The sequence below is a fragment of the Pseudopipra pipra genome, chromosome 3 (genome assembly GCF_036250125.1).
Source record: "Pseudopipra pipra isolate bDixPip1 chromosome 3, bDixPip1.hap1, whole genome shotgun sequence".
In the NCBI taxonomy this organism is placed as follows: Eukaryota; Metazoa; Chordata; class Aves; order Passeriformes; family Pipridae; genus Pseudopipra; species Pseudopipra pipra.
Genome location: NC_087551.1, coordinates 87,119,436 through 87,137,562, shown reverse-complemented (window position 1 = coordinate 87,137,562; position 18,127 = coordinate 87,119,436). Strand labels below are relative to the sequence as shown.

General features: G+C 36.6%; 1 protein-coding gene across 7 annotated transcripts in view; it reads left to right on the top strand.

Annotated features, from left to right (window-relative positions):
* The window catches only part of COL19A1 (collagen type XIX alpha 1 chain), a 189,124-nt gene that overhangs the window by 55,878 nt on the left and 115,119 nt on the right, over positions 1–18,127 (top strand). For 6 of the 7 annotated variants that reach the window (XM_064650213.1, XM_064650212.1, XM_064650209.1 and 3 more), the window contains one exon: positions 10,826–10,870. The exons of the other annotated variant lie outside the window; for it this stretch is intronic. In XM_064650213.1, coding sequence (XP_064506283.1) covers positions 10,826–10,870 — 45 coding nt within the window. The remainder of the gene's footprint in view (positions 1–10,825; positions 10,871–18,127) is intronic. 7 annotated transcript variants of the gene reach the window in all.

Genomic DNA, 18,127 nt, shown 5'->3' with positions numbered 1-18,127 from the left:
TGATCCCAGATTCTCAACTGAGTCTAGGTGGTCGGTATATCCTCTTAATCTGTCTCCAAAATAAATGTCAAAGGGGACCATTCTTGAAGTGAGGAGATACATTTCTTGGGAAAGTCTTAAACATCCATGTGTAAATGGAGACATGGAAACTGTATCTTTAACTGCTTTATTTATCAGTAGCTGATAAATTTGCAGCTACACAAACACATCAACAACATGGTATTTCAGAAAAAGTACTGATATGAGTTAGTTCCTAGATTAGAAATTCAAGTGTATGTGCAGTCTGATTCACCTTAAATGCTTATGTTTTTCTACTACTTTTTTCTTTTGCATTTCATATCTGTGTGGTTAGATATTATATAGTTAACAGTATTTCATAGTCTGTGGGGCAGATATTATTTTAATGTAAACTCACATTTGTACCAGCTGAGAACCTGCCTCCTGAACCTTCAGTCTATGGAAATGGATAGTGATGATGATGATGATGATAATAATAATAATAATGGTTCTCTAGTAAGGAATAGCCTCTGAAATCTAAGGGTTTGACCAATGCTGTTTACATTCCTAATATAAACTTGGGGTTCCAAGTATTATGATGAGTATAATGGTCATAATATATTGTATTATTTTTTAAAGATCTTAGCAATAAATTCATATTGAATAATGCTTTTTAACATGTATTTAACATTATTGCATTTCAAATATTGTTTGAGCAAGGCCAATTAGATTAATTTCCAATTCCGTTGAAACTTTAATAGGATTTAGGTTTGCTTTAACACCATGTTATGGCTGGATTAGCAATAAATCAATACATGATGTGTAAGTTTGGTCATTTTCCTTTTGACATATTTAATGTAAGGGAAAAAACTTAGTTGTAATGAACTATCAGTTGTCCGTGACCATAGGATCAAATTTTTTTCTACTGTCCTGCTTCAGATGATAGAAATATCCAACTGGCTAGACTTAATTTTCTAAACTGTTCATCTAGAAAACATCATGAATCTTTCAGCCAGAAGCCTATTTGCCTATTCTCAGTACTCTACAAGAAGTGTACTCATGGATTTTGTTTGCATTTTCTTTATGCTCTGCATCTGATGTTGTAGGTCAACTGAACTGGACTGTTATCGAGCCCATGTCCAATTTGTGTCTGCACTGCATTTCTGAGTTGTCACCTCTCCAAGGACATGCAGTAGTAGTGAATAGCTCTTGCATTTGCCAAACACAGAAGGAAGACTTACTGATAGCAGAGGCTCTGCTTCTGCTGATAATTTTTTGATGGCACAGAAACCAGTCCTTGACACAAAGACTTCAGTCAGTTTATTTTCAAAGAAAAAGGGGCAGAGGGGAAAGGCAGTATATCGACCTGTAGTTATGCATGAAAATAAATGGAGTGATCCTTTCATCTTTAGTTTTTCAGAACAACTTCTCTGACTTCTTATGTTGGGTGAAGATAATTTGTGGGAGGAAAATATAGGAACAAAGTCTTGACTTATGTACTTTATTTGTGAAATATATGTGCTTTATATATTTGAATATAGAAATTATGTGAGTTTCTAAGACATGCTAATAGCAAAAATGGGAAACAATGCCAACTAAAGAGAGTGCAATCTGGAGTAAGGAGCCCTGTGGCCATGTTCTTTGATGTCCTGAGCTGCCTCTGGCCACTGATTCATTAGTTTGCATGCAAAGCACCAAAACCTAGATTTTCAAGTGTCATTTCATTTGGGGTGTATTTAACATCTAATTGCCTGAATGGATAGGCAAGTCAGTCTTGTCCCAAAGATGGATAATGGGAATGGATGGGAATGAGGAAAGATTGATGCTTCCTGAACTCAGTCTATGTTATAATACGCAAATGAGTTCAGTAGGGTAACAGTCGTTTGCCTTTCTCTTGAGCAGCTACTTAAAAAAGCCACAGAAACCCTGATCACTAGGACATGAGTCCTCTGACCAGTCTACCTTGATCCCCTTGGCCAAACTATGGTGTATCTGCTCTGCTGGGGCTGCTGTGGAAGCAGGACAGAGCAAAGGAAACAAACTATTTACCTATCACAAGCTCTTCTTCATCAGGTTATTTTAAAGGAGGATCTTATTCTTACTCACATGGATCAAGTTTCTATCAAGGATAGCACTGAGCAAGTACTCAGCAAGTGCTGGTAGTTCAGCAGTAACCAAGAGGGAATGAAAAGATGGGTAGATGCAGTGAAACCAAAATGTGATATTGTTTAGCAGAAACTTTTTGACATGACTAATCCAGGAAATTCATGAATCGAGTTTTAATAAGTATAATCTGATTATATTTTTATGTAACTCATATTCTATCAGATGATCCATTAACAGGAGCCTGTTTAAAAAAAAACAAGGAAATATTCCAGTAGGCTAAGGAAGGTGTCATCTAATGGACTATAATTGGTGTGGGATTTTTATTTGTTAAAGGCAAAGCTCTGACCCTGCTGATGGCTCTGGAGTAGCTTGGTACGTGCTCCACAGGGGAGGATGCTGCTTGAGCCCTCTGACAGTACGTTGTTGAACATTCCGCTCCATTTCTGCAATGCTAAAAATAGTTGTCCTCATTTTAAAACACCGGCCTATTAGATTATTCCAAGGGTCTGGCATACTTAGGCTAATGGAGGGCACATATCCATAAATTATCAAAACAGTAAGTAGTGTTTGACCATGCTGATTTTACTTCTATTAAGACGAGTTTCCTTGCTAGTAACCCTGGAGTACCAAGCCTATTCTGTAAATCAAGCTCCTGGCAGTGCCCCAGTAAATTTAAAAATAAAAGGAGAAATGTTTGGTTTTCATATTGAGAATAGAGAAGCATCTCACTGCTTCTTAGTGGCTTTGTTTTTTTAATTTTGAAGAATCATGTCTGAAAAATGCTTAAAGTATTTTACAGTAATTGTTTCTCTTTCCCAGCCTTGAAGAGCATTTCATGAAGTTCCAGCATGTTTGCCTTTATAAATCTTGTTAATACTTAAAATAATCCAAATAGCAAAAAATGCATTCCAAATGATTGAAACAAGTTTCTTTCAAGTCTTGTTTTTGTTTTCTTGGGTTGTTGTCTTTTGTTTGGGTTTTTTTTTTCTGTGATTAGATAACGTGATTCCTAATTAATTTTTGGCACCATATTGTTTAGCAGTACAAGTAACCAATGCTCTTGATGAAGTTTGTGTACTTGTATGTTAAGATAGCCTCTCTTTTTATCTTTTAAAAATCTTTTTAATGTGGAAATCTTTTATTTGGGCAGGCCTACAGATTTTTTTGATTTTTAGCTTTTTGTAGATTTTAGAAGTAGCTGTATTATATCCCTTACTCTTAGCACAGAAGTTTACACATTTACCCAACCCTGTTTCCCCATTCCATATCAATTCCTCTAAATTCCATTAGCCTGTTTAGACTTCCCTCAAGGTAGGCCTTCATTCTGTTTAAGAACATGTGCACCCTGGCTTGAACAACAAGATACCATGTGGGCACAGCGACCTTCAACCCCAGAACTTTGGAGGAACTCCAAGGACTGGACATGCTGTGAGGAAGACGAAGATGGGGAATAGGGGGTCCCAGAGCCCCCTGCCTCAATTTCCAGAGGAGTGTGCTGAGGGGAGGATCTGGAGGGCAGATAAATCTGGGATTGGTTGGGACCAGTGGAACCCCGTGGACACAGCAGGTGCATCATATGTATTCCTGTGGGCCTCAGGCCTGAAATTAAAGGACCTACTCTCTTTATCTTATCTCCTACACTAATTTGGCCTGGAGTCTCTTTTTCTGCGGTCTCTTAAGGCAACAGGGGGAATAGCTAAATATTGAAGTCAAGGTGTAAAAGTTAATGAAAATGAGTTCTAAGAAGGTTGTTAAGTACACACATACAAAGCATCTTACTCTACCTTCAAAACCTTTAGGTGTAAACTGAGTCTCTAATTTTATAGGGTGTTGCCGTGCAATTACAACCTGCAAAATCAATAAATGATAAATATATTAAGGACCATGATTACAAATACACTGCATATTTCCAAAATAATTAAAGCAACCACAGCATCAATCATTTTTGTATTTTTGCACTGTTGTGTTGAAGGAATGATTTATGAAACAGTGATTAAACAATGCAAAAGAAAACACCTATGGCTTTTCTCCACAGAAAAACCCTGTGAATGTGTTTTGGGTTTTTTTTCTAGTTTACAGTCATCCAATACAGTGGGGAATATGAAATATTATTATCTGGTAACAGACTATGAAGAATTTTTCACAATCCGTGCCGTAAATCTGGAGAAAATGAAGGACTAAGGATTACTTTTAATGATTGATTAGAATTTTTCCCCAGCATGCTATTATGTATTGTTACAGAGGGGAGCTGGAAGGAAGATGTTGGAAACTGTGCCATGAGTGGAGTTAGAAAAATGCTATTTTAACAAGCTCCTTTAAGCTGTATTTTAATTGTTGTATGTCATGAGGGCTTTGTATTTATTTACTTAATTATTTATATAATTTGATGAACAATTTTTGTTTTATGGCACTTTTTTTTTTAAGAGAGACTGGAATTTTTCCTTTGTCTCTGTTCTTTTTGCATCTGAGAGGCATTTATCTCCTTCTTGGCTTGGAATCAAATTTTTTTCAAAATTTTCTTTTGTTGCTGATTTCTGGCTTGGACAGAAAACTCAGTTGGGTGGTGTGCAAGTTACTAGGGCAAACTTCTGTCAAGGACATAAGATCCATGAATGGAATGGAGAAAGCATTTCATTTTAGATTCTTTTAATAAGTCTTCTTAAGCTCCCATTTGAAATCGTATGAGCATAGATGAATCCTGACAGAATTAATTCAGTAACTGTAGTTTTATTATGAAAATAATTAATGTACTTCATGGTGGCATATTTCATGAATCTTTAAATGGAGGGTGGCTCTTAGCTTTGAATGTCAGAACTGGGTTCTCACTAGGCCTGTAATTGTTTAACATGCTTTGCTAAGAAGGAATGGAAAAGAAAACTGCTGCAGTATTTTATATTTTAATTCTAGATGAGATACTACTAGGTTTTTAACTATACCTTTTCCTTGCAAAACCATGTATTAAATGCAGAATTGAATTGCCTGTAGCTCTCAACTCAGAGCTGTTGATTAATTTTTTCTTTTGTTCAAATACTCCTTATTCAGATACTGAATATGAAGTTTACTATGTTTCTCAGCTTGAATAGTAACCTCTTAGAAACATTTTTTACTAACAAGGTGATTGGTTTTACTTATATGCAGTTTCTGAGCATAAACTTTTAAGCATCTGGTTTCCTGAATGGAATTTACAAACTCAAGTTAGATTCTTAATTTTCATGGGCAGTGCAAGGAGAAAGTCATTTGCGAGCCGGGAGATGACAGTCAACTGTACAGATGACTTACTTTGCTCTTTTAAAAGACACAGTAATTTAACAGCATATACAGAACGTTCCCTTAGTAAGTAGGACAAACTTGTCTGATTGCAGAGGATCAAGGTTTGAATTTCTTCCTCCTGAGTAGACTGGGCACTCCTCTAGAGATGGGGAAAAGATCTGAAAAACCCCTTTGAGCAGAGCTAGAAGCCAACAGTCAGCTTTGTATGTACAGCTTCCTGTGGGACCCAACTGTGGATCCGTGTGCACTCAAGCATCTGATAGGTATTAGGGAGAGAGTGGAAGCTGTGGTACACTTGTTGGGATTTTAGTTACTTGGTTAGTATGAGAGTGTCTTCTGGAGTACTTTTTTCTGAATCAGAGACTGAAATAAAACTTAAGAAAACTTGTCATGTGATCCAAATTCTCTCTTTTGTTGTTGTTGTTGACCATTTGTCTGAAGCAACCTACAACTGTATCTGCTGCAGAATTAGATAACCTGTAATTTTTTAGTGGCCTAACATTTTGAAAGTGAAAAGTATTCTAATGAAATACAAGTTAACAAACATAAATAACCCTAGAAATAAATTCAGCTGTTCCATAGAAAAGGAATGAGAAGCAATGCATGTCCAGATGCCTTTTTCCCTTAATTTAGCCCATTTATGAGTTGGATTTGTAAAATGGTGGCTGTGTACGTTTTTGAGATGAGAGATGGCACTCCTTCTTCCACTCTTCCATTTTAATCTTTTTGCTCCTTTCCAGGGGTGGAATATTGTAAGAAGGCCAGAACTTGCAAAAAGAGACATCTGTATTGTAGATCTTGCTGATAATATTTGTTAAAGTTGCCTCTTTTCATGGTCAGATTTTGTTTTCTGTTGATTCCAGCTGTTTTTAACAGCAATTATTTGGAATGAAATCTAAATGTCTGTCCAGCTAATTCCTTTTAGAAAATTATAGAGGAAATAATTCTGCTACTTCAACAAGTTAAGAGACTACACAAAACCCCCCATTATTTTGTTATTATTAAAATTTCTAGAAAGTGTTCTGCAGCATGACCTGGATACAATTTGTATGTCTTTAGGGCATATAGTTCCTGTAATATTGCACAAAGGAAAGGAAGGAACTTATTTTCTGCAGATGAGGTAGCCAGCATTTTGTTCAGAAACAAGCTTAAAACAGTCTATCAATTTATACATTCAAAGCCAGGATCTCATTGACTTGTACTGCAGGCATATTTAAAATACTGAAAATCAGACCAGCAATCCTGCAGTGAGTATCAAGATGAGCAATCAGTGATTGTCCATGAAAAAACTTGTGTGAAATGTTTTGCCTAACTTAATGAGAATATTACCATAGAAAGGAGAACTTAAATCAGTCATAAATGTTTTATTTTTCAACTTTCACATTTTTATTTCTGCAGTGTTTGAATTCTTTGAAGTAAATTACCAGTGGCTAATATTGTTGTATTTTTTATGCTGTCAAGTGGAAATTACCTAAGCTTCTTTATCTATGCTTTGTATTTCTTATTTTCTCTAGTTGGTAATATTTTTTTTTCTAAATTCAAATATGTGCAAAGAAATCTGGAATGTATTTCTGAAACATAAGGAATTAGTTAATCACTAACATTGACACAGGCAGAGAACTGACTGGTTGAGCAGCAGCATTGCTGAAAATGACGTGGAGGTAGACATGAGACTGAATTATGAGCTAACAAGTGTTCTCCAATTGGAATAAGGTAAACCACATACAGGCCTATGTTAGTAAAACTGCAGCTAGCAGGTGCTTGGTGGTGCTGCATCTGATGTGCTGGGTCAGGTTTGGGACCTTCTCCACTCCCATTTCTACAGGAGAGATGGAGAAACCAGAGAGGGTTCAACAAGGAATTAATTTATGTTCAGGGCCCTAGAAAACAAGACCTTTGAGGAGAGTTTCAAGGAGCGAAGTTTGTTGAGTCTGGCATAGAGGAAGGCAAGGAGTGATTGAAACTGTCCTGCAAACCTTAGGAGCCCAGCTGGTTAATCTTCAAGGACAGCTTCCTAAAACCCCAAGAACTGTTCATGCTGTTATGCGGAGAGTTGAGTGAGAGTATGGCAGAAGGCCAGCATGGATAAACAAGATGCTTCTGACTGACCTCAGACACAAAAACAAAGTAAACCATGGAAGCAGGAGTGAGCTACTCAGTAGGAACATAGAAACATTGCCAGAGCATGTGGTGATGGAGTTAGGAAACCAGAAACTCATCTGGAATTAGAACTACTGAGAGAGTTTAAGGGCAGCATGAAGGGCTTCTGTTAAGTGCATCCATGGCAAAAACAAGGGTGAAGAAAATGTTGACTTCCTGCTTAATAAGGGACATGAAAAAGGCTAAGAGTACCCAATTCTTTTTTTTTTACCTTGTTTTTTCCCTAATAAAGCTTACCCTCAGGCCTTCCAGGTTAGTTAAGCCTCCTAGCAGAGAGTGTGATAATGAACCATTGCCCACTGAAGTGGAAGGGAATGTTAAGGAGCACTTAAGCTATTTGGACATTTTCAAGATACTAACCAGTATGCATCCAGGGGTGCTGGGGGAGCTGGCTGTCACTGAAGGGCTGTAATTATCAAAAAATAATGATGGCTAGGGGAGGTCAGTGATGACTGGAAACAAGCAAACATCACATTCATCTTCAAGAAGGGTCCAGCGAACTGCAGGCCAGTCACCCTCACCCCTGTCCTTGTAAAAATTATGTAGCAAATCCTGGAAGGCATTTCTAAAGACATGAAGAACTAGAAGGTGACTGTGAACAGCCTGTGTGTATTTACCAAGGACAAATCATGCTGACCAACCTGATTACCTACTGTCATAAAATGACCATCACTGCAGATTAGGGGAGAGCAGTGGATGTTGTATACCTTGATTTCAGCCAGGCTTTTGGCACAGTCTCCAGATGTATAATTATACTAGAATCTGTGAGGTTCTGACTGGATAAATGGACAACAGGGTGGATGGAAGATTGGTTTGATTGTTGGTGTCAAAGGTGGAATAACTGCTCTGCAGTCCAACTGCAACTTAGTATCTAGTGTCATACTTCATGGGGTGATACTGGGGACAATATTTTTTAACGTCTTTATTAATAACCTGGATGATGGGAGTCTCAGCAAGTTCATGGATGTTATCAAATGTGAGTGCACTGGAAGGTAGGGCAAGAAAGATATTCAGTGTGACCTCAACATGCTGGAGAAATGAGGTAATGCAGAACTCAATAAGTTAGGCAAAGGCAAATACAAAGTCCTGCCTCTGAGAAGGAGTAGCCTCATGCAGTAGTACAAGATGGGTTAGGTGCCAAATTTCTAGAAAGCAACTGTACAGAAAAAGAGTTGGGAGTCCTGCTGGATGCCCTTGTTTTGGTTAAGGCCAAAGGCATCTTGGGCTGCGTTAGCAAGTGCATGGCCAGCAGATCAGGAGGACTGATTGGTGCTTATGAGGCCACATCTGGAGTTCTGTGTCCAATTTGGAGCTTCCCAGGAGAGGATAAACAGCACCTCATTAGGGTGAGTCAAGTGTAGGCCCACCAAGATGGCCAGGGGCTTGGAGCCCATGATGTACAAGGGGAGGCTGAGGGAGGTGGGCTTGTTCAACTTTGAGATGTTTTGAAAAGTGGGAGGGTGGGGTGCGATGTGCAGACTAGTTGCTCTCTGTCACTACTGGTAGGATGTGGAGAAGCCAGAGCCAGACTAGGCCAGGTACACAGTGAAAGAATGAGAGGCATTGAACACAAGCTACAGTCAGAGAAACTTTGACTCTATCTAAGAATAATTTTTATATAATGAACTTGGGATTGAGTAAATACAGGATATATGCAGTCTCACAAATGGGAAAGCTAAATGAAGAAAACATTCTAGGAATTTGGCAAAAGCAAGTAAGTGTTAGCTGTGTTATATGTCCAACAGCTGGAGAAGAATGGGAATCACAGAATTATCCAGGTTGGAAGGGACTTTGAAAGAACATCTGGTCCAACCTTTCAAAAGAAAAGTAAACTAGAAGAACAGAACGGAAGTTGTATATATTTGAAAATTATTTCAGTTATTAGACTCTCATTTTTAGGTGAGGACATGTGGAAGTTTATTTCACTAAATACCATTTTGCATGCTTGGTCTCAAGAATGCTTCTAAAATTGATTGTATGAGCCATTTCCGCCAAAAGAAACAAACAAAAAGCAGCCACTACAGGTAGTTGATGAAAGGTCCAGAACTATTTGATAATCTATACATCTGCACATCTCCAAAGGTTTGAATTTAATTCCCATATGTTTAGTACATGATGCTATATCAGTTGAAAGATTTGACAAACTGCTGCTAGAAATTTTGCAAGCTGTTCCAGTTAAATTCACTTAAACCTCAGACTTCTATTTAAGGAAATTACACTCTCTGAAGGGTGAAAGAATGTTTAGACATTGCTCTTTCTAATTTTTGAAAGGAATTTTAAAAAACAGCATTAGCTTTTACTTTGGAAATTTTCCACTCTTTTCATCTATAGACCTGTAAAAACCATTTATGTTGTACTGAGGTGATGAGACTGAATTCTAAGGAATTGCAAAGCCGTGAAAACCATGTTCTGCTAGATTATTTGAGGGAGAAAGATTGTTTGAATTTTTTTAATTAGGTAGTTTTTGTGCTGCCCGTATGTAATTTTGCTTGTCTGTTTTCTGTATGTCTCACAAAATATGCAAGTATATATTAATAAAAACCTAAAGCATGTGTTATTCTTATATAATATAGACAGACAGCAGATTATTTGATGAAGACATTAACATAGTAAGATTCTACATTATGATTCTTTTCCGAGCTGAAAGTTAGGAAATTGGAGTTGGACGGAGCATTACAACAGGTCTTTTTATTGAAATATTATCAAACAAAGAACTCAACCTGCTGAAATAAGCTAAGCTTGAATTGATATTTTAAAACTCACTCGTTCTGTGGGTTTTTTGGGGGATTTTGTTTGGTTTGGTTTTAATATATGGGTAGTTGGATATGGTTTTCCAAGGGAAAGAAGTTAGTTTTCTTTTCATAAATTGTATCTTTATATTGATCTCGGTTGGAGGCCTTCACAGCTGACTAGTTATATTTAAAAATTAAAATTAAGACATTAATAGGAATAAATGTGTTAAAATTGGTTCTGCAGAAGAACAGAAGGACTATAATGAGCAGGTTTAGAATCAGTTAATAGTTCAGAAATTTTAAATCTGACAAGATCCCTTAGGCTAAGTGGAAAAATCAATGACTGCTCTTAATTGACAAAACTATGAAAAGCAATGTCATTTTTTTGTAGAGGTTTCACACCTTTTTGAATGAGAAACAACCAGCATCCAAATTATTTCTTTTATGTTGTAGTAATTGTTCAGTAGTAATTGTTCAGTGCAATAAAGTTATTTTAAAGAATACAATTAATTCAACAATGTTTATGTTTGGGAATTGTATTTTATCCTTCTGTGTTCCAGGGTGAACGTGGCTTTGCAGGTAGCAAAGGCGAAGAAGGTGAAAAGGTAAATTAATCTGTCCATATTTTTCATTTATTTTTTTGGTTTGACAACTTGATATGTGGCCAGCCAAGTAGAGCTTTGTGCTGAAGATCTTCCCTAACTCTTTAATTAATAAAATTCTTATTTTTTTCCTATGTAATTGCTTCAGAACAAGGAGTTTTTATGTGTGTTACTGAGTGCCATCAGTGCTTCTTTTAGAATTTTTTTTTCCCTTAAGAGAAGATTTACTGTTGAAGCCCAACAGAACAATAGCCACTGGACTTCAATAGTGTTTGCTGCTATGTTATTTTTATGGCAACTACTAGTAAATGTCTGTTTATGTAGTATGAAATGTATGATGAGATGATGTGTAGGTATTTATAGTACTTAATTTTTGCTTTTTCTACATTACAATTACTTTTATGGGAACTTGTTATGTTGATTGTAAGTACTAAATATTCTACATACTTTTTTCCTAAGAACCTAAATTTACTATAATAGCAAAATATAACATTTGCTACAGTGTAACTGACTGCTAATTTAAAAATTAATTTTGATTTACATAGTTCTGTGTACCTACACAGTAATCAGTATGAGTTCTGTCTCCTGTACACATTTGACTTGGAACAAATTGACTTGACTGCCAAGGCCTGAGCCGAATGCAGGTCCATGTACCTCTAGCAGTTCAGTCCCTTTGCTTGATGTACTGGTGTGTTGCCCTGAGGACAGTCCTAATCTCCTGACAGCCATAAAATGTTTCTGAGACTAAATTCCAGGATAAGCCTTTCCTTGTTCTTCGCCAGTGAGTATCAGAAATGGAGCTTGGAGTAATTTATCTGAATTGCATATTTTCTGCAGTGGCCAGAAATAGTTCAACAGCTTATGTATTAAAATGGGAGTTAAACTGGCATTGTACAAGGCTGTCGTGGCTCACAGAATGCCAGCATCAGGTGGCTCTTGATGATGCAACCTAGTCTTTTGTGACTTCAGAAAAGCAGGTCTGCACAGGTCATCAAAGGCAAGTAAGCCTGTGTTGAGGGACAAGTGGAAGGAGTTTGCCTAACAGGAATTAAAGTAACAGTGGTGATAGTTCACGGTTGTAACTTCAGTTCTTAACCAGGTTAGCCTGGTTACTGCTTTTTCACTGTTTTTGGCTGATTTGGATTAGGCAACCTCAAATATGAGTCTTTTCTTGGGTCATAGATAGTTTCTCTGTGCTTCAGCCCATTGTCTGAAAAAGGTGCAGAAAAGCATTTCTGCTGAATTTATGTATCATAAAGATGAAGAATGAGAGAGACTGCTATTCTGGCAATATTCAGACTGATGAAAATAGAGAGTAGGTGACAGCTTCTGAATTTAAAGAAGCGTAATATATTTGTGATTTAGGCTTCTTTGGACATCAATATATTCACTCACTCACCATACCTCTTCATAAGTGTCAGACATCTTTCCAATGTTCATATTTTAAAGAAAGATTTAAAATGTGGAGTTTTTTAAAGGAGGAAGTATTCCAGTAGCCAGGATAGAAGAAGTATCAGAATTAAAACCCAGCATCCATAGCAACTAACATTTATAATGTGAGAATTCAGCCTCTGAAAAAACACACTTGTTAAGCTTGAGTGTTTCTAACTGCACTGACAGATCTTATTTCCTTGGTGGTATCATTATTCATCAGTTCTGATGGGCTTGTGGATTTTTCTTTATCTTTTTTTTCCCCCTCCCCATAATTGCTCTGCAGCTGTGCTGTACTCTCCTCAAGTTTTATGAATAAATTGTGTTTGGGCACAGGCACATGGTTCCAGCTGTTGCTGCCACTCTCTTTGCTTGATTTTCCCTTATTTTGAAGCAGAGATAAAATGACCCAACCACTGGCAGTTTCCTTTTTCTTATGTGGAAGCTGAATCGGCGTGTTTAGACCATTTTTTTTTGTTTTGTCTTGTAAATTCAGAAGATAATTAAAAGATCCCATTTAAAAATACTTCCAGTGTAACTATTAATGTTGAATTTAACTGTCCTTCAGATAAGGGAAATGTAAGAGTGGAAGAATCTTTATTAACCAGCAATCACTTGAAAATAATTTGGGTCAGTCTCATCAGAAGCTACACATATTTATGAGAAAGAGTACGTTTTTCAGGTTATGGGAAGTAGGTCTTAAGCAGTTAACCAGTTCAGCTTTAATTCAAATAATTATTTAAGAATAACACTGTTGAGTTTCTAGTTACTAAACTCCAGTATAAAAAAATGTATCAACACATTTACATTTTAACATAACATCACAAAATATAATAGTTATACATACTACTTTCTGTGTAACATGATTACAAAGCCTGAAGTGGAAAATTTTCCTATTACCAAAAAATTCTGCCTCATCTTGCAGATTAAGGAACAAGATTCTTGCATATCACCTAGGGTGGGACACAGCTGCCTAAACATGGGATATTTGCCATTCCAAACTCTGCACAAAAGTGCATGAAAATGTCACATTTTTGGTTTAGTGACCCTATAATTCCATAGGACTGAAAACTTGAAACCAGCTCAGCCTTATATCTCTTGGTTCACTAAATAAAACTTAGTTGATTTATTGTATTATGTTCTGCTTTGGCAGAGCAAGCCTTGGGGACATCAGAGAGATGTAGACAACTGAGGCAACAGCGAGTGATCATTTGTACACTACAGTTATGGGAAACATCCATAATTTAAATTATTGAGGGAGATTCTTTTAGCCTGTTTAAAGGTTTCTTTGTGACACTTGGTTCTTCTTGAGGAATCCAAAAGTCTTTTTCTGCCTTCAACCTTTTTTTTGGCCATGGTTGAACTTGGTTCTCCCTTGCAGAACCCAGTAATCATAAGGGAAGCTACAGACTGCATGTGCAGGTGTTATGCTGCAAGTTTTCCCTCCAAGGGAAATACACTCTAACTGTGAATTTATTTTAATTCTACTTTGTATTCTGCTTTCCTTGTGTTACTTAGATAATGACAGTCTTATATGGTGGTCTTATAACTGCAACGAAAACATTGGTTTACCCTTATATAGCATGACTGAAAAAGTATAGCTGAAAGCAGTTTTGATTGGTTTACTGCCAAGAAGGCAGACTAAATCATGTGGATCTGTTCTCCTTGTAATACTGTTTAGAGCTGTAATTTTACAGTATAGTATAGAAAATATGACTATTACATTTCATGATGATAGGAAGTCAGGAGGGACTGATAATAACTAGAAGAAATACAGAATATTCTTGGTATATCCGAGATGTAGTTGAAAAAAAGTAGGATCAAACATAGAAAGAATAAGTTCAAGGAACTACTTGTAGGGGAGAATAAATCTGAGCTGCAAAAATACCAAATCAGGTAATATCTACTCAGAAATTAAAATCTGAGGGTAGATCAAAAGCTGAACACAGGTAAATGAAGTTGCAACTGAAAGACTTCTAAGATGTTCCAAAGTAGAGTATTGTCTGCAACAGTAATTAAAACGTCCTGTGCTGTTTGGTATTGATATGGCTTCAATTTGACAGATTTTGAAAGGCAAGCACTGAGAATGACTGAGTGCTCAGGAACACAGAACCTCTGAGGCAGGGTTGCATGATTGGAGATTACTTAGTGTGGAGTCAGCTGAAAAGAAATATGTTAACAGTCTTCAAATACATAACATTGCTGCAAAGAGGAGAGAAATGGTCTATTGGTGTGACTGTAGTGTATGCAGAACAATGGGCTGGAAGTGCAGCAAGGAAGATGCTGTGTAGCCAATAGGAAAGGCTTTTTAATTTTAACACTGTTATTTATTATGGAAGTAATTTCCTCTTCCAGTGGTGGCACTTTTTATCCTGGTGGCACTTTTCATTCTGGTAACTCGAAAGGGAATTAAACTAAAAAAATACTTGCTTCATGAGATTATCTTAAATGATTTTTCCTTTTTCTGTTAATAGCATCAAAATTATGCAAGACATCACTTATACTTATTTCTAATTGGATAAGCACAGATAAGCAAAACAGTTTCTTTTTAAACTTGTTTGGTTTTAATGGCCAGTTAATAGTTTTCTGTGATAGGACAGTAAAGCTCTGGAACAGGTTGCCCAAAGTGGTTTTGCATCATCTTTTCATTGAGGTTTTCAAGACCAGCCCTGAGCAACCTGGTCTGATTAACTAACAGGCTCTGGGCCTGGATTTCAGCCTCTGTAGGTTTCAATATCTGAGACCTATCTTAAAACCTGCAGAGGTTGAAATCTGGTTTATTATTATTTATTTTGATACTAAAGTATGTGCATCCCTTGGGAATTGGAATTGTCCCAAAGCCTGTTAGTTGATCAGACAAATAATCTCTAAAATGCTTTTTTCCTTTGTTAAATCTGTAATTAATTCTCTTTTAATCTCCTGGTTATGGCTTCCTTTGGTCACTCCAGCTAGTACTCTTTACCCAGGTCGCCCATTTTTTCTGTCATCTTGTTTACCTTTTTGGATAGAATATGTATTTTCTTTAGTGTACTTCAGATATGATTCTTTCTGTAACTGAGCTAGAAACCGGAGAATTCAGTTTTGTGGGATACATGGCACATGAACACTACATAAATTTCATTACCATTTGGCAGCATGTGTGGAACAAATCTAAATTTTATTTGAAATAGTGGTGGTAGAAAAGCCAACACATTTACATCTTAACTATAGCTGAGCGAACATGACTTAATTGTCACGAACAGATAATAGTCATTTCATGGAGCTGGGAATCCCAAATTCCTTGCCTTCCTTAGCTACTTCAAAATGTTAGCATAAAATCTCTGTTTCTCTTTTAACTCAGAGAGGCAAGTAAGGTTCGCTGCTACATAACTAAATCATAGTACTAGTTGATATCTTATGGGACTTGGAAGTTGTGGGTGGCTGAGTAGGAGGATAGCTGTGGTCTGGAGAAGGACTCTTCAATTGCAGTTTTCCTAGGCTGGCTGCTTTGCTTTATAAAGCATATTCCCCTCCCTACTCACACTTAAATAGAGGATTTTAAAACTGTATGTCATTGCAGCTGAGCTATGTAACAGTTGATGTGCTGTGATATGCACTTGTAAACACTTGATCTTTAAGTTATTTTACTGTATTTCTTTGATTGATACTTCTCAGTAAAATGCTATAAATAAAAAAGTTACATGTATTGTACTAAAGGAAACTTTGAGAATAAGACCATAATGATAGTAATTTATTATTTTCAGAGTTTCATCCTTTTATCTTTACTTTTTGCATGTTTTAATTTTGCTTTTGCCTGTGTATACATGTGAGAAGAGAGGAGGAGTCTGGGACTTGTCCAGCATGGATGTAGAAAAAATTTTCATCTGCTTAATTTTCTTCTAAATGCAGGATGTTCTTTGTATATATTTACTATTTTCTGAAGTACAATTTGAATTATCCCAGGAAATAGGGCTTCCTTTATTTCCTTTAGGAGACAATTCCTAATAGATCTTAGTGTCAAGAAGATTTCCTGGAGGTTCAACATTTTCTACTTTCACACCTAATAAAATACTCCTCTGTCTATCTTGCATCCATTCCGAATACACAAGGCTATAAACTTCCAGTGTGTCCCCAGGTGTAGTCTTTTATTTCAGTCTTCAATATGCTTTTCTTAAATACGCATAAGTAAATGAAGAAGGAATCGTCTTTCCTAGGTCTAACACACTGGCTGAAGTTAGTCCTTATTTAGTCTTTCTAATATTTTAATGTCTGTGTCACAAATCTCAGTGATGAAACCAAATAACTCAAGTTACTTGAAATCTACTTGATTTCGAGTTACTTCCAATCTACTTGAAAAATAGATGCTATTGTACATGGATAGAAGACAGTCAGGAACCTCAAAGGTTCAATAATTAAAAATGCTAAAAAATTAAAATTAAGAGAAGCAGTTAGCAAACCTTTAGTGTATTAGTAGAGTGCTTCTGTTTGTGAGCTGTATATTCTGTAGAAATGCTTCAGTCTGAGTAAAAGATTAGAAGACTAAATTCCATAAAATGCAAATCTTGATATAACCATGGGCACTCCATATCCTGTTGGTCTTAATGTTTTTGGAGTAATGGAAGAATGTGCATTTTGCGTTATAGACTAAAAGTCCAGCTCCCTAGTTTGTTTGGATGGGAGTGGAGTTGGTGCTACTGTGCTGAAAAATGTGGCTCTTCGCTTTGCTAAACATCAATGCAGATACTTTATTTGGGCAGGAAGAAGAATTTTTAAAGTCCTTTAAATCCTATTTCATGGAGGCAATAGGGTGCTTTACTACCTGGATTTAAAAATGAACTGAGTTTTTTCAGACTTGTTTCCTAATGCTATATAGGCAAGTCTTAAAGTTTTCTCTTTCTCAGCTTGTAACTATTTAGTCATCTCTTTGAACCTTTTTTTTGTAGCATTTTAGATTTTTTTTCATGAAGTCCTCTGAGGTTAAATATTGTTTACAAGTTTTTATTTGAGATTTCTTTTTGTTACCAAGCAGATCACATATAATCACAGAGATACAATAATCTGTACACAGATATTCTGGGGGAAAAGGAAAAGCATATTAATTGTGCAGGAAATCTCTCCCTGAAATAAAAGCAGTCACGTTGGCATTTATCCTAATAAGATAAATGTTACCAGGGCTTATCAAGTAGTTCTATGGTATTTGGCTTGATCTGGTCCTCTTCCTACTGTTTAACGTTCTTGCCCTTTGAAACAGGCTTAATCAAAAGTGCCTGTTGGGAATAGTCCCTAGCCTATGCTAACTTCTGAGCTGTGCCTGGGAAGTATATGGGGAAATGCTAATTAAACTCATTGAAATGTCTGCAAAAGACCTTCACAGCTGGGGTCTATCAATTAAATTATATAGATGACCAATTTCCAGGTCCCAAGCTCTATCACTCTTTAATTTACTTACACATACCCATTTGGTCAGATTAAAGGTTCATAAGGCTCAGCATCCTGCTTCTAATGATAACCAGAAGTGGTGCCCCAGGGAAAAGCAAGAGGACAAAGTAAGCAAGTACAGTGCTTTTCCCCATGTACTCTTACAGCCTCCAATTTTTTGAGATTGCATCTCAGCCAGATGTGTTTTCAGTGAATTTAGTAGTCTTCAATGGACTTTTGTCCCATTAGCAAGTGCAGTTTTCTCTTGAATTCATGTAAAGTTTGAACATCTGCAATATCCTGTAGTGAGGAATTACACTGTTTATTTTTGTGGTTGAAGAACTACTTCCTTTTGTTTATTTGGAACCTGCTTCCTCTTAATTTAATTTGGCGTCCCCTACTTCTTTTGGAAGATCTCTGTTTTCCTTTTCA